General features: G+C 41.7%; 1 protein-coding gene across 21 annotated transcripts; it reads right to left on the bottom strand.

Moving 5' to 3' along the window:
• Positions 1–1,433: 1,433 nt before the first annotated feature.
• abi2b (abl-interactor 2b) lies at positions 1,434–12,881 on the bottom strand. 21 transcript variants are annotated; one of them, XM_077712077.1, is made up of 12 exons: positions 12,679–12,881; positions 10,402–10,569; positions 9,726–9,902; positions 9,220–9,237; positions 8,825–8,931; positions 7,238–7,384; positions 6,535–6,656; positions 6,135–6,335; positions 5,626–5,790; positions 5,030–5,113; positions 4,072–4,257; positions 1,434–3,229 (listed from the first exon to the last, which is right to left on the bottom strand). In XM_077712077.1, exons 1-12 carry the CDS (start codon positions 12,793–12,795, stop codon positions 3,054–3,056), a joined length of 1,668 nt encoding a protein of 555 aa, XP_077568203.1. In that variant the 5' UTR covers positions 12,796–12,881; the 3' UTR covers positions 1,434–3,053. The 21 variants fall into 21 exon arrangements, with proteins under 21 accessions (XP_077568203.1, XP_077568197.1, XP_077568233.1 ...); XM_077712071.1 differs by having other exon boundaries at positions 6,535–6,659; positions 12,679–12,880; XM_077712107.1 differs by lacking the exon at positions 7,238–7,384 and having other exon boundaries at positions 6,535–6,659; positions 12,679–12,880.
• Positions 12,882–13,518: the final 637 nt, after the last annotated feature.

The following is a 13,518-nucleotide window of genomic DNA, read 5'->3' as shown; positions in this document are numbered from 1 at the left end:
GAATGAACTTTCATTTGCACCTACAATTAAAATGGATTGGACGTCTAGCACCGCCAATGGCATTGAAAGAGCCACAGCCAGTTTAAGTGAATTGGATGGACATCTATCATTGTCAATGGCAGGTAATTAGTGTTATTTTGTATTACTTGCCATTTTAGGGTACTTGCAGGTATCCTTCTGTAAATGTTGGATCATTTCTATTGATTGTGAGGAATTGTGTGGAGCTTGTTTGTCTATTTCTGCTTATTTTGGGGGAATTTTAAGGGTCTTTGTTAACTCATTGGCTACCATTGACACAGTCATTTTGACCGCAGGGGGGTAAAACATCGAATGTGAGCGTGGATAAAAAATTGAGCAATACGCAGGAGTGCATGCACTCGACCCAACAACTAAATTCTGGTCATACAGCACCTGTGTTGAAAAAAAATACATGTATTTGATATTGTACGTATAGTATAAACGAGTTACAAAGTTCCTGCCAGGCAGAAAAATCCTGCAGGCCGGATCGGGCGTCCTAGCGAACTTTTTCGGGTGTGCAGGCAGTAGGCTTGACACCACCAGTATAAAGTAATTTAGGTTTGACTCTTTAGCTTTTGAGAAAATAATAGTACACCCTGTAAAAAAAAAAAATAAATCAGGCAACATTATCAGAGACATTACAGTGCAAACTTCAGAAACGACCCTGACAATCCATCATTGTCACTGGGCAGATGCCATAAAATCACTCGACATGGAATAAACATCTCCATTGAAAAGTGTCACAGTGGGATGGATAATCAACATGTGTCTTAAAAAAAATCCAATTCACAAAAAAAAGGCTACACATCCGTCATACAGCTCAGGAAACAAATATGAGTTTTCCTATGCTCGACTGTGTTCATTGTTCAGACATGTCTTCCTCTCTAGCACATGTCTGAAGTGTTAGAGAAAGGCGGCATTCTTTCCAGTAAGCAACGCTCATATGAAAGGCAAATTGAGAAAACAAATTCTGACATCTGCCAGACGGGATCAAAGTATATTTCATGTCCTGAGGCGGGAAAATGGGAATGAATCAAATAAATTTAAAACAGTGCAAATAAAGAAGTGATATCACGTCTCTTTTTAATTGCATGCCAGGTAAAAGAATGACGGTCAGACCTGCAGATTGTCAGAACACGTCCTCTGCAAGTGCTAAGCAACAAACACAACGCAAGACAAATCCCCCTTTTAGTCTTCCTGTCTCCACACGTTAAGACTACTTTTCACTGCTGTCATTTTCCACCTCGGGGCCTCGACACTAAAGTTACATTTAAATCTCACTCCGCTCCCCATAGCTGCCAGAATGGTTTGCCGGCGCCATCCCCGAATACATTCTGCTTACATTAGTTCTGTCTGAACACGACAGAGGAATTTGAAAGCTATGGCATAAATAGAGACAATGAAGACAAGTGCAATTGAATCCGTATATCTTTATTGTCTTTGTTCTCTGGATTTTACAAATATGAGACTTGCGAAATCAACTTCAATTGTGCAACACAATGGCATCATGGACTGATATTAAACTGCTCGTCATGTTCCCAAGCATCCCCCAGACCCCGAGCCAGATTCCTACTCCCCAGGGGAAGCTGAAGTTTCTTTGGATGAGTGGGTCACAACTGCTTTCTTTTTCCAAAAACTGCTCTTGACATTTGGTTTTTGGGGGAAAGCACACATAATAATGGCATGCAAGACTCACATACAGACTCACTGGAATATTTTTCATTTTTAATATAGAAAATAAAGTTTCTGGCTTAAGTACTGAGGGAAGGCTAGTACCAACAATGCCAAGCGCCTTTTAACTCAGTGGCTGCAGTTGACGGCGAAGAGCATTTAACTCATTCAAATTAGGAGTTTAGGTGGGAAGGAGAGGACGTCAATTGCCGTCAATGACATTGTACGAGTTAAGATGGTACACTCTTAAAACTGCTCACAACAGATGCAACGGTTAAAACCATTTTAACAACAGCTGTCATATCATACTCAATAAATCTTGTCACTTTTATATTAGTTCTTCTACATCAATTCACTACAAATGCATGTTCTTTTGGTTAAAACAACTTGGGAAAACGTGGAGAGGAAAAAAAAATACGAGATCATTCCACTCTGACTTCAACACACATCTCAGTATGGCACAAGTGTCTTTGAAATGACCTATGTAAAAGCGTCACCAATAAAAGGGAGGAAAAAGACTCGCACCTGACCATACCTAAAAAATATTAAGACATAAAATCATCACAATAGAGCCATTGTGTCCTTCAAGAAACATGCCACTATGCAAATCCTTTTCAACCAGTAAAACAAAAGAAAAATCATCCCCACCACTTAAGAACACTGCAACTGAGCCGGAGGCCAACCTTGCCACCCGAGCTAATAAACTTCTGCACTCTTCGCAAATGATCATTGTGTAACCGATTGTTTGACTCCTCGCATCTTTGGAGGGTCGCTGACCGTCCATTAGCGTAAACGTATAGTAAGATATACACTTTTTCTACCTTCTTTACTCTGTGTCACATCAATCTGAAGTCTGGATGTGCTTGTCTTCACTGTTGGTGCTTCACTCAACAAGCTCCCTACTCACATTAAAACAATTGCTGCACATTTTTGTGATGGTCCAAAAAGACAAGAGTTGTTCTCAATCTCTCTGGCCTTGCCAAGGTTTTTTCTTCTCAAAACCAAAGCTGCAGGATGAAAATCTTCCTTCTGATTGACCCGCACACAATAAACCCACAACGAACCTCGAATGTTGCACTCTTAAAATAAGGGCAATTTGGCTGAGCACATTTTTAGAAAATGCCTGGTGGTAAAACGCAAACTCCCCAATTAAAAAAATAGCTCAAAAGAAACTGTTCAAAGTAGTGGTAGTTTTGTTATGGTGGACAAGATGACTGGACCTCGTCTCTTCTTTCAATCCCATTCCATAGATGATCATGCTCTGTATGTTCAAAGTCTGTGAACTTTAACCCTTGAATCCCCTCATTCCCATGGGCCGCCTCGTTACCCAAAGGACGGGAGGGGTTTTGGCCAGGGGGTGTTTTTCAATCAGCGTAGTGCATGATGGATTCGACGTAGTTGCCCGGGAAGAGGCCTGTGGTTCCGTTCATCACGCCTTCGTACCAACCGTCATCGTTCTTCTTGATCACATAGATGATGGCGCCCTCCTGGAAGGACAGCTCGTCTTCTTTGTCCCGACTGTAGTCGTAAATGGCCACCACTGGGGGGGGGGGGGGGGGGGGGGGCAGGAGGGTGGGGGACAGTCCAGAGAGGAGAGTCAGCTGTTAATTAACCATTTAAACAGCACACATTTCGTTCACTGGAAGTCCAACCTATTCAGAGTGGTGGGAGCCATCCTAGTCAAAATAGATTGGGCGTCTAGTGCCGTCAATAGCACTGAAACAAGAGTATTTGCAGGCAATCCTCGCAGTATAAATGAGACATCTAAGTCAAAGTGAAATTTCAAAAATTTTATATGGGCCATAACCAGAGGGAATTTTGTTTCAGTAAACGCCAACTAAAACCGGGAGCACTGAGAAAAGTGTGCCGCGTGAAGCATGCAGTAAATGAGTATATCAATTTTGCAATGCCTTTTTTTGTACGAACTGTTCCTGTCAGCAAGCCCTCAGACTTAAGGAATTCCAGTGAGGAAAATGGAAAAGATAATTTGACTTTAATAGGTGGTGATCCCCTCTGGTGGCCATCCAAAAGAATAACATTCTTTTAAAACATTCCCCAGCTAGCTGTCAAATTTGTACCGTTACTGAGAATGTATTTTTTTTTTAAATTGAATATATATGGGAGAAAATACGGTAAATGTTCTTCCATTAGATGTCAGAATGAGCCTGCTTCCTTTTACGCAAAGTTGTAGGGATATATCGGATTTGTATCCAATAATTTATACCTAGATTTTTCAGTAGTCAATTTGAGAGTAAATCAAGACAAGAAATTATATTTTTATGTTTTTGTGAGCATTATTTAAGTTTTTAACTTAGCTTAAGTAAGGTGTCTCACTAAAAGTTAAGGAGCGCTGATCAATGAACCTATGGAGTAAAAGCTGACCTTTCTCTAGGTAGCTGCGTGGTGCCCAAGGAGGGTCCTCCTCCGCATACGGGTCGCTATACTCCACCACTGCGGACTCCTCTTCTTCCTCATCATCCTCGTAGTCCTCTGGTGGTGGAGGAGGAGGTGTTGGGTCGTCAAACACAGGCTCATCGGCAAGGGGTGGCGGTGGCGGCACATCTGAGACTAGTTGGAGAAAGGGATCAAATAACCACCACTTGCCATCAGCACACTACAGTAGCAAAGTATTGTTTAGAGTAAATACGAGTTGCTGCTATTCTCATGCATTGGGGGAAAAGATGATGATGGCATGCTGTTTTTTCACCCACCCGGTGGAAGGCATGCATGGAACAAAAAGGTATACTAGCATTCTTAAGATAAATAGCGCAGCGATAAACATGCTTTTAAACACTGCTTAATTGTGAGTGTGATTCTCTTCAGCCCATTGGAAATTGTATCAATCAGGAAAAGGCCAAAAACAATGTGATCGAGTAACTGAATATCACAGTTGTGCTGTAATAATATAAAATAAAGAGCAACATCCATCTCACATGTCTTGGACATACAAATCTCAGCAACATAAAGCCCATCAACCAATACTTTTAACATTATTCAGAGGAAAAACCTCAAAATATAAAAAATACTCAGATATTTGGCATTAAAAACCTACAGGCACAGTTGGTAATAAATATTAGCTATTGTACTCAAACTTGGTAAGGCCAGTTTGATGATGAATGACTTTTTTTTAAATAAACGTCGGCACTTAAGACCACCCGCTGAGGGGGCTGGGTGGCCTCTGAAATAGGTTTTAATAAATCAACAGACTGGTTGATGAAAAAAAAAAGTGGCCTTTTAGTCACCACCCCTGCCACAAAATTTCCCCAAACTAGTGGTTTTGACACCATGAAAAATGAGAGTCAAGATGGAGCTCATGCAAAACGCCACTAGAACCACTTACTGGTTTCCTGAACTCGGGCCACAAAGCCCATCAGGGGCAGTTGAGGGGTGATCTGCATGGAGGGGGGAGGGGGCGCAAGTGGGCCTGCAATTGAGTATTGAAAGATAGAAAAGGAGGGGGACGGAGCCAAAATACTTTGAGGTCATTTCAACGTACTGCATTGTATCCTTTTAAAATAATAGATGTAAGATGTTTATAATGTTCCCCACATTCACAATTTCCACAGTCATGTCCGGGCATATTCAATTTCATATAAATAAAAACCATCTTATTGTTCGGTGCCCTGTATAATAGAAATATGGATTTGGACACCATCTTTTAGAGTTTAGACCATGGGTGTCCAAAGCTGTCCTCTAGAGCCACGGTGGGTGCAGGTTTTCTTTCCAACCGATAAAGAGGACACATTTTCACCAACGTGTTGTCTTAAAAGGGTAATCAGTTGATTAAGGTCAGGTACTACTTGTTTCAAATGAAACCCCCCATGACCGTGAAGGATAAATTGGAACAAAAACCTGCACCCACTGTGGCCGCTCTTGGAATAGTTTTATTAGACATCCAATAAACCAGGTTGTTCACAAATGAAATATTGTTTTTACCTTGATTTTGGACAAAGTGGGGTCCACCGTTGAGCTGGTTTTGATTAGGTACCGTGTTAGGTTGACCAGTGACAGATGAGGGCCGGCGGTACGGCAGTGAGCCTCCCACGTTGGTGTTCTGTGGATGCTGCGCTGGGCGGTTCATGCTGTAGAACTGAGGCGCACCTGTTGGAAAGTGTATATTCAGACCATGTTTTGTCTTGAGGGCTTTCGAGGAAAGAAAAAAAAACTCAACTAGGCAATAATCACACAACACAATAAAAGTGCTGGCACAACCAAAGAAAGGCTGAATTTGCATGCGCAATACATCACCATGACAACAGAGTTGTTGTGAAGGTTGAAAATAAGTAGCGGAACCATGGAGAGGCCAGGCATGCAGTTCCAACACATGTGCTCTACAGAGCTTCTACAATTAATTTTCCTTAATGATGTGAATTTTACAGCTGCGTATGGATCAAGGAGATGATGGGTGGGTGGTAGGGGCTCTTTCCACACTGGGTTCAACTCACCTTGTACGGAGTTTCCATAAGCAGTGGGTCCTGTGCCAGCGGGGGCTGTGGAGGTGGGGAGCTGGGGAGGGGGTGGGGGCACATGCGGGATCTCGATAGGTAGGTTAGAGGCTTGAGGGGGGCCATCAAGGACAGGGGGTATGTGACCAGGGGTGGTGGCAGTGTTGGGTGTAGGTTTAGTCGCATTGGATTGGACAGGGACTGGGAGTGAGGTGTAGGTTTACGAAAAAATTGAGAGGAAGGGAGAAGACAAGAAAAGAAGGGTGAGGGATAGAGGAGGAATGTTCTACAATACTCAGGAATCATTCACATTCTCATCAGTCATTTGGTCTATAGACTGCAGAAGCCTGTCACTGAGCAGTTTAGTCGATTGTTAGGAGCAGAAACTCAAAAGACGTACCTGGGAAGGCTGTCGGCGGTGCTGGTGTAGGCACGGCGATGGGCACACCCACACTGCCGCTGCCGCTGTTCTCCCGGCTGCTGCTGCGACTACTGCTGGGGTGGCTGCCTCCACTGCTCCCGCTGCTGGTGGTGGGTCAGCAAAGACATCAGGGCAAGGACAACGCTCGCTATCACACCCGCCGCCGCCTTCTCAAATTCAACTTGTGTCACTATGCTTGGGGCTTTTACTACAGCACAAAGCATCACGGAGAAGCACACTGCGGTGATATCGTGGATATCGAAAGCAGCCTAACAATGACACTTGGCAATGTGAGCACACAAAAGACAAGAAATGACGCACGGCTATAGCAGAAAAGCAGAGTTGCAGTGAGATGAGGATGGGTGAGGCTCAAAAGGTTCAAAACCTTTTTTACGCAATACACATTTTCGGTCATCAATCAGCCTCGCTAAAAGTTTTGTCTTAAGAAGGACATCGTGTCTTGATATTGTATACATTTCTGTACAGATTATGCCAGTCTGGGTATTCGCCATGTGAAAAATACTTGGGGAAACGAAGGTTAAAATAGGACTCCAAAGAAGGACTTTTCAGTGGTGGGTCGGGTTGGTGTGCAAGACGGGAGAGGACTAAAGGCCTGGGGCTAGCGCAACAGGGGCAGTTTGGACACGGTAGTGAGGCATGCTGGGAAGGGGGGAGGGGGTACCTGTACGTGCGGTTCCTCTGATTAACAGATGCATTGCGTGCTGGGCTCTGCAGGGGGTGCGCCATGTTGCGCGTCGGGCTCGAGACGTAGTCGTTAGGGACAACGGGAGGACGCACCGGCTCGAGCGTCCTATATGGGGAGTGTCGCCTGTGAGAGGGTCAGGAGTTGGGTGGGGTGGAGGGACATCCACAGAGAATTGTGGAACAGGGGAAGGGGGAAAGTGGGGAAACAAACAAGTGCAAACTTAAAGAAAACGGGGAATGACAGATGGAACATTAGGGCTGGCTGGGGAGAATCCGCAGATAGCAACAGCTGTGCAGAACCAAAGCAGCACTTGGCTGCCTGAAACAGATTGCGTCGAATGCTTTCAAATCTCTCGGTACATAGCATGCAGCTATCCCAGGATAAGAATATAATAAGTGACACTGTATTTTAAGTGACAGCTAAAATTCTTAAAAAGGAGAGGTGGCTGCTTAAGTGTGAAGATGCGCTGCCATGGCAATATGTTGCTATGAGAAATATGGACAGCCATGTGTGGTTAAGCTGATCACAAACATAACTAAGGGAAATCCAAAAGAAATTCCAAATGTCAGTCTTGAACCCTTTACAGTGGAAGGCATGCCTTTTGAAGATGTATAAATACATTAAATGTATATAAACTGCATCCCCAAGAAGGCTTGTAAACGCATTATGTAATGTTAAAACTTGGACCTACATACATGCCCCAAAATGTCGATGCCAGGGATCAATTATAATTCTATTGTTGTTTTATTGTTAATCATAATTGTATTTTTTTTATACTTTTTGAATAACTACACCAACACATGTTAAAACCCGGAAAAAAAAGAAATATACTGTATTTAGGCCTCCTAATAATTTGATATATTTTTTTTTTTGAGCATTAAACTAATTTCCCACCAGCGACAAGAATCAACATCCGGTTTGATGGAAATGCACTGACACAATGGCTACGAATGATCGCTGTCAACCCTCCCAGTCAAAACAGATTAGACGTCTGGCGTTTTCAATGGCAGCCAATGAGTTAAGTGACGGCCCTATAAAGGGTTAACCCAAGACTGCAGAGTCGAATCCATCATGAAGGTGTAGGTGTGGTGGCATGCTTTTTGCAGACATAAACACAAAGAGAAACGTCACTGAGCAGATGGGACAGAGCCACTCACAAATCCAGCAGACAATTCCTAAGAACAGCCACAGTGATATGAATAGCGCCTGAGACATAGGAATGTCCCCAAAGTGACAAAAACAGAGAATATTTACGATGCAAGATCAGACACCACGTCAGGATTAGAGAAACACATTCAACAGTTTGACAGAAAACATCTATAAAGAAAAAAAATAAGATCCCGATTTTTTAAATTTTACTTGCAAAATGTGTGTGGAAGCGTATGCACACAACTACACTTTGAAATTCCCTGTTTTGATTTTTTTATCCTAGAGTCAACGGGCAGAATGTCACCCTCCTGGCATCTGTATTGAAATCAACTTTGACAGCCAAGACAAGGGAGCAGAAACAAGATCACAAATACAAAACATGTTTATCACTGCACACTGAGAAGGATTACGCACCCAAGGGTCCCTTTCCCGCTCATAGGTGGGCTGGGCGGCTTCTGTGTTGGAGGGTTTGTGCGAGGCAGTCCACCTCCACCACCAACTTTCATGCTCTGAGCACTTGCCTACACAAACAGACAAGTGTTAGGAAAGGTTTCATATTTGCATGTTTTTTTTTTTATATACAATTTGTTTTAAAAAGGAGTCGTTAGACATTGTGAATCTGTTTGAAACCCGAAATGATCAATTCAAATTTACGACTGCTTAAATCCATCTTAAAGACTTGTCATCGCAAAATATCAAACTACTCCTTAATAACAACCACAGCAACAATCACAAAAACACCAACACAAATCAGCATTCCAAAATTGAACATTGTTTCTTCGTTGCGGGGCTGGTTTTGAAAATCTTACCTTAAACCTTTGCAACCACTACAGTTGATTACAAAGATTAAATAAGGCGAGCAGAGAGAGAAACAAAGAGAAAGAAATCATCAAATTAGTACGCAATAGAAATGAGGAAATTCACTGCCCCAATGTGATTTCTTTTGTTTTCTTTTAAAAATGTCAAAAGCTTTTGAAATTCCCATTTAAAAAGTATGCCAATATGAACATCAACTGCTGGTGAGAGAAAAAGAAAGAGAAATACAATACAAAAGCGAAATAATTAATAAAGACCAACTATGATGAAAATGGGTACCATTGTCACACAATAGATAGATTAATAAATATGGTCGTTTAACCGTAATCAAATTTCAAGGGTGTCGATTACAAGAAACTACACTTCATTGAAATTGAGTAAGAAGTCACTCAAGACAAGTCCATAGCAAGGCACAGCAGAAACTTTTTATTGGACACGTGCATTTCCAATGTAAGTTTGAAATGTAAAAGGATGTTTTCATTTTCTTTTTTGAATTTACCTTGACTCCATGGCCCATGTCATCTAGTATGCTGTAGTCAACAGGCTTGCGGACATAGCGCACTGGCCTCTCAGGATTAGCTGGAGCAATGATCTTGTGTGTGCGAGACGTGTTCTTGTTGGTTGTGAGGATGCCAATCTCTCGCCTGGCCACCTTCTCTTTGTGGATGTCCACCGTCTGAATAAAGGAATATGTTTTCTTACATTGGTTCTAATCGTAATTGGCCGTGTTCTGAAAGTGCACTCAATTCAACGTATGCAGATAAAACTTAGGAATCACTTTCTTTTGTGTTGCGATTCAACAAGAAAGTTTTCTTTCAGCAAATGTTAAGGGCCTAAATTTTGGTGTCAAATAAATTTTTGGTCATTTGCTTAAAAACTGTAATCTACATACCGTTTTTATTACCAATGTGACCGTTTTGATTGCTACAGTGTGCTATATCAAAGGGCTAGCACTGAAAATGGTTATCCCGGAGTATATCAGATGTGTTTATTTTTAAGAGGACTTGGTCCACTTAAAGCTTAAAAGGCAAGGTTAGAGGATTTTCTTTTTTCTTTTCTGTATACATTTGACCTGTTTTTTTCTTCTTCTTTTTTAAGTTAGGTGATTTCTTTGAGGCGTGGCCTGGTCCCTTTTCAGTATGCAATTATCTGCATGTCAGGAGTCCATAGCCTACCTGAGAAATGTGGTTGATGGAAGACTCCATGCGGCGTAGCTGGGAAGCCTGGATATCCAGCATCTGCAAGACATTGTTGGCCAGCGTGTTGATCAGGTAGGCCACGCTGGCCAGGGACTGAGTGGTGTAGTTCTTGGTCTCCTCCAGCGCTCTCTGCTTATCTGGAGACTGTAGAAAGCAATGTGATTTTTTAAAAGTATTGTCCACATACAGTGGTACCTCGACATATGTACACCCGACATACAAACATTTCAGGATACGAGTAAATTTTCGAGCAAATAATTATATGTAGATACTGTAAGGTTAGATTAAATTTATTTCTGAGTATGTCTGCATCGTAATTCAAGTTTATTTAAAATTGTTTATGTTATTAAACTAGCGTGTTGCTTTGCAAAAAAAGCAGCCCGCCCCCTTTTCTCTGTCCGTCTCTTTTTCCCCCGCCTTTGAAATCTGTATAATTAGGACTATTAAACACATTTTAGTAATATTAAACCACTAGTTATGTTACTTTGTTAATAGATGGCGAATTAGAAGAAATAAAACATTTTTTTTCAATCCAATATCCATTTATTTTGTTTTTTTTCCAGAGGATTGGAACGAATTAATTCATTTTTAGTTCATTAAAATGGGAAACGTTTGTTCGAGTTACGAGAATATCGACATACGAGCTCAGTCCCGGAACGAATTAAGCTCGTATCTCGAGGTATCACTGTACAACATTACTGATAATGACCTCTAAGTAACCGTTAAATTGCAAATTTCAACTGATTTATTTGCAATCATCAGGGTAAAAGCTCAGCAGTGGAATTCAGGTTAGAAGTGCCCAATAACAAACTGGCCTTATTTTCTGCAAACCACTGGACACTCGCGAATAAATCCTTCACCACCAACAACAATTAAGAGCTTGTGTTTTTGGAATGTGGGAAGAGGTCACGCCCAATGGAGACATAATGGGGAGAACATGTACATAACACAAAGAAAGAGTTTAAAAGCCCAAACGGTGAGAGAGACACATTCAACCCACAATAGCGACATATTACCACGCACAATCTTCTAACCACTGATACTTATTTGCCAGAGTTTACCCCAGATTAATTCAGGGGAGCGGATTGGTATAACCTCACCAGCCAGTCCCAAAATTAGCTTGATTGCACTTTTTTTTATGTTTATCTCTAACCTAATTCTAGCAACAGTGGCATGTAAACTAGATGACAGTGCTCTATTCATTTCCAGAGGCAATTGGTTTGCCCCAGTGTTTCCACTTTCGAGGCTGAAACAAAGGCCAGCTGTCAAGTTCAGAGCAACAAAAGGAAAACACTGCCAACAGTCGTAACGCAACTATAATTGCCAACGCGTTGGCGTCACATCAGAATGAAACAAGACTTGTCATTGAAGGGAACTAGTCAAGAAGGAAGTGATTCTCAAGAAGGAATAAACTGAGGAAGTGTTAATGATGACATTAAACGTTTACTCAAGGATAAACCAAAAGTGTGACAAAGGTTGGAAGAAAAATCTGAGTGAAACCAGTCAGACTTGTTCTTCCAGAATGGAAATAAGACAAATCAAAGCATTTCCACTCTAACAGTGCACTAGCAACCACTCACCACTGAAACGGCACGCCTCTTTTACTACACGATTAATTGTAAAATCGTGCGTTAGACTACACCTGCCGGACATCAATAACAACAGACGGCGTGAGAGGGTTAAATACCATTTCATAAATGAAAAAAATATCCCATGACGTGACATCATATAATAATCGGCCTGGATTGAAATGAAAATGTAGAAATGAACGGTTAAAATCCGATGAGTCGCCCTATTCGTCCACCACGAGATCATGAATCAGACGACTGGTTCCGTTTTAAAGATGTGTTTCGCGCAACCATGATCTGAGATTAATCTGGCTTTACATCCTAAATCAAAACAATTCGCTGATGAATCGGAGGCCAAAGAAATCGATGTTTAACACCATCCAAAACGTTTGTGTCTGATGGACAGCTGCGAGCTATCAGGCTACGGCGACCGCCCACAGCATTCGGAAAAGTCACACATACGTGTTTGATATGCGAGAATGACAAATATTTCGAGACTTTCTTCATTAATCACAGATCGGGACATTAGAAAAAAAAACATGCGAGTTGATCATTAACGCGCGATGTTGTTGCCTTTCATCTACGCTTGGCTAACACGCCGCATCCCGTCGAAAAAAACTAGCAACAGCTACTGCGAGCTGCGTGCCAAAAGCAGGCGAGAAATCCTACATTGAAACATGCTTACCTGGACATAGTTGCTCTCACAATACTCGGCGACTCTTTCCAAATTAGTGAAACTATCCAATAGAGCGCTTCGACCTGCTGGAATTTCTTCTTCCAAAAGCATTTGTAGCTCCGCCATTTTCACATCTTTAGTGAGGCAGCGTGGGCTCACTGGCGCCGCCACGGTTGTGTGCGGTACTGTAGGGATCCCCGGTTGACGGGTGGTGGAAATATCAGAGCACTGATTGAGATTATCGGTGGGGAAGTACAGCACAAAGAGTATATTGGCTCCCTCTAGCGTTAAATAACAAAATGATACCCTAACGATTCTCTTAAACCATGTGTGTCAAAGTGGCGGCCCGGGGGCCAGATTTGGCCCGCCGCATCATTTTGTGTGGCCCGGAAAAGTAAACCATGAGTCCTGACTTTCTGTTTTAGGATCAAATTAAAATGAAGAGTATAAATGTATATTACATTTCCTGATTGTGCCCCTTTTAAATCGATAATTGCTATTTTTTAATACATATTTTCTTTGTTTTTAGTTAAAAAATCATTTTGTAAAATCTTAAAGTATAACATTGTTTTAGATCTATAAAAAACTGAATATTTAGGGCCTTTAATCCAGTTCATTTAATCAATTTATTTAAAAAAAATCGAAATATTATATCTAAAATGGTCCGGCTCACGTGAAATCGAGTTGACGTTAAAGCGGCCGGCGAACCAATCCGAGTCTGACACCCTTGTCTCAAACTGTATGTAGTAAGTAATATTTGGATTTCGTATCTTGCTTGACCTTCTTATATTATAAAGGCCTGCTTATGAGTGAAAATCTGACAACACACTGAAATAAACAAAACGTGCG

This window comes from Stigmatopora nigra, chromosome 1, assembly GCF_051989575.1.
Source record: "Stigmatopora nigra isolate UIUO_SnigA chromosome 1, RoL_Snig_1.1, whole genome shotgun sequence".
Classification (NCBI taxonomy): Eukaryota; Metazoa; Chordata; class Actinopteri; order Syngnathiformes; family Syngnathidae; genus Stigmatopora; species Stigmatopora nigra.
This window is presented reverse-complemented; position numbering and strand designations above follow the sequence as displayed.

Bases quoted from the DNA above. Each gene is read 5' to 3' on its own strand.
- abi2b (XM_077712071.1), bottom strand. From the start codon at position 12,795: ATGGCGGAGCTACAAATGCTTTTGGAAGAAGAAATTCCAGCAGGTCGA. The intron at 9,903-10,401 runs GTAGGCTATGGA...TCCTTTATTCAG, and splicing joins CCATCAACCACATTTCTCAG to ACGGTGGACATCCACAAAGA. The intron at 6,660-7,237 runs GTACCCCCTCCC...ACCCACCACCAG, and splicing joins CAGAGGAACCGCACGTACAG to CAGCGGGAGCAGTGGAGGCA.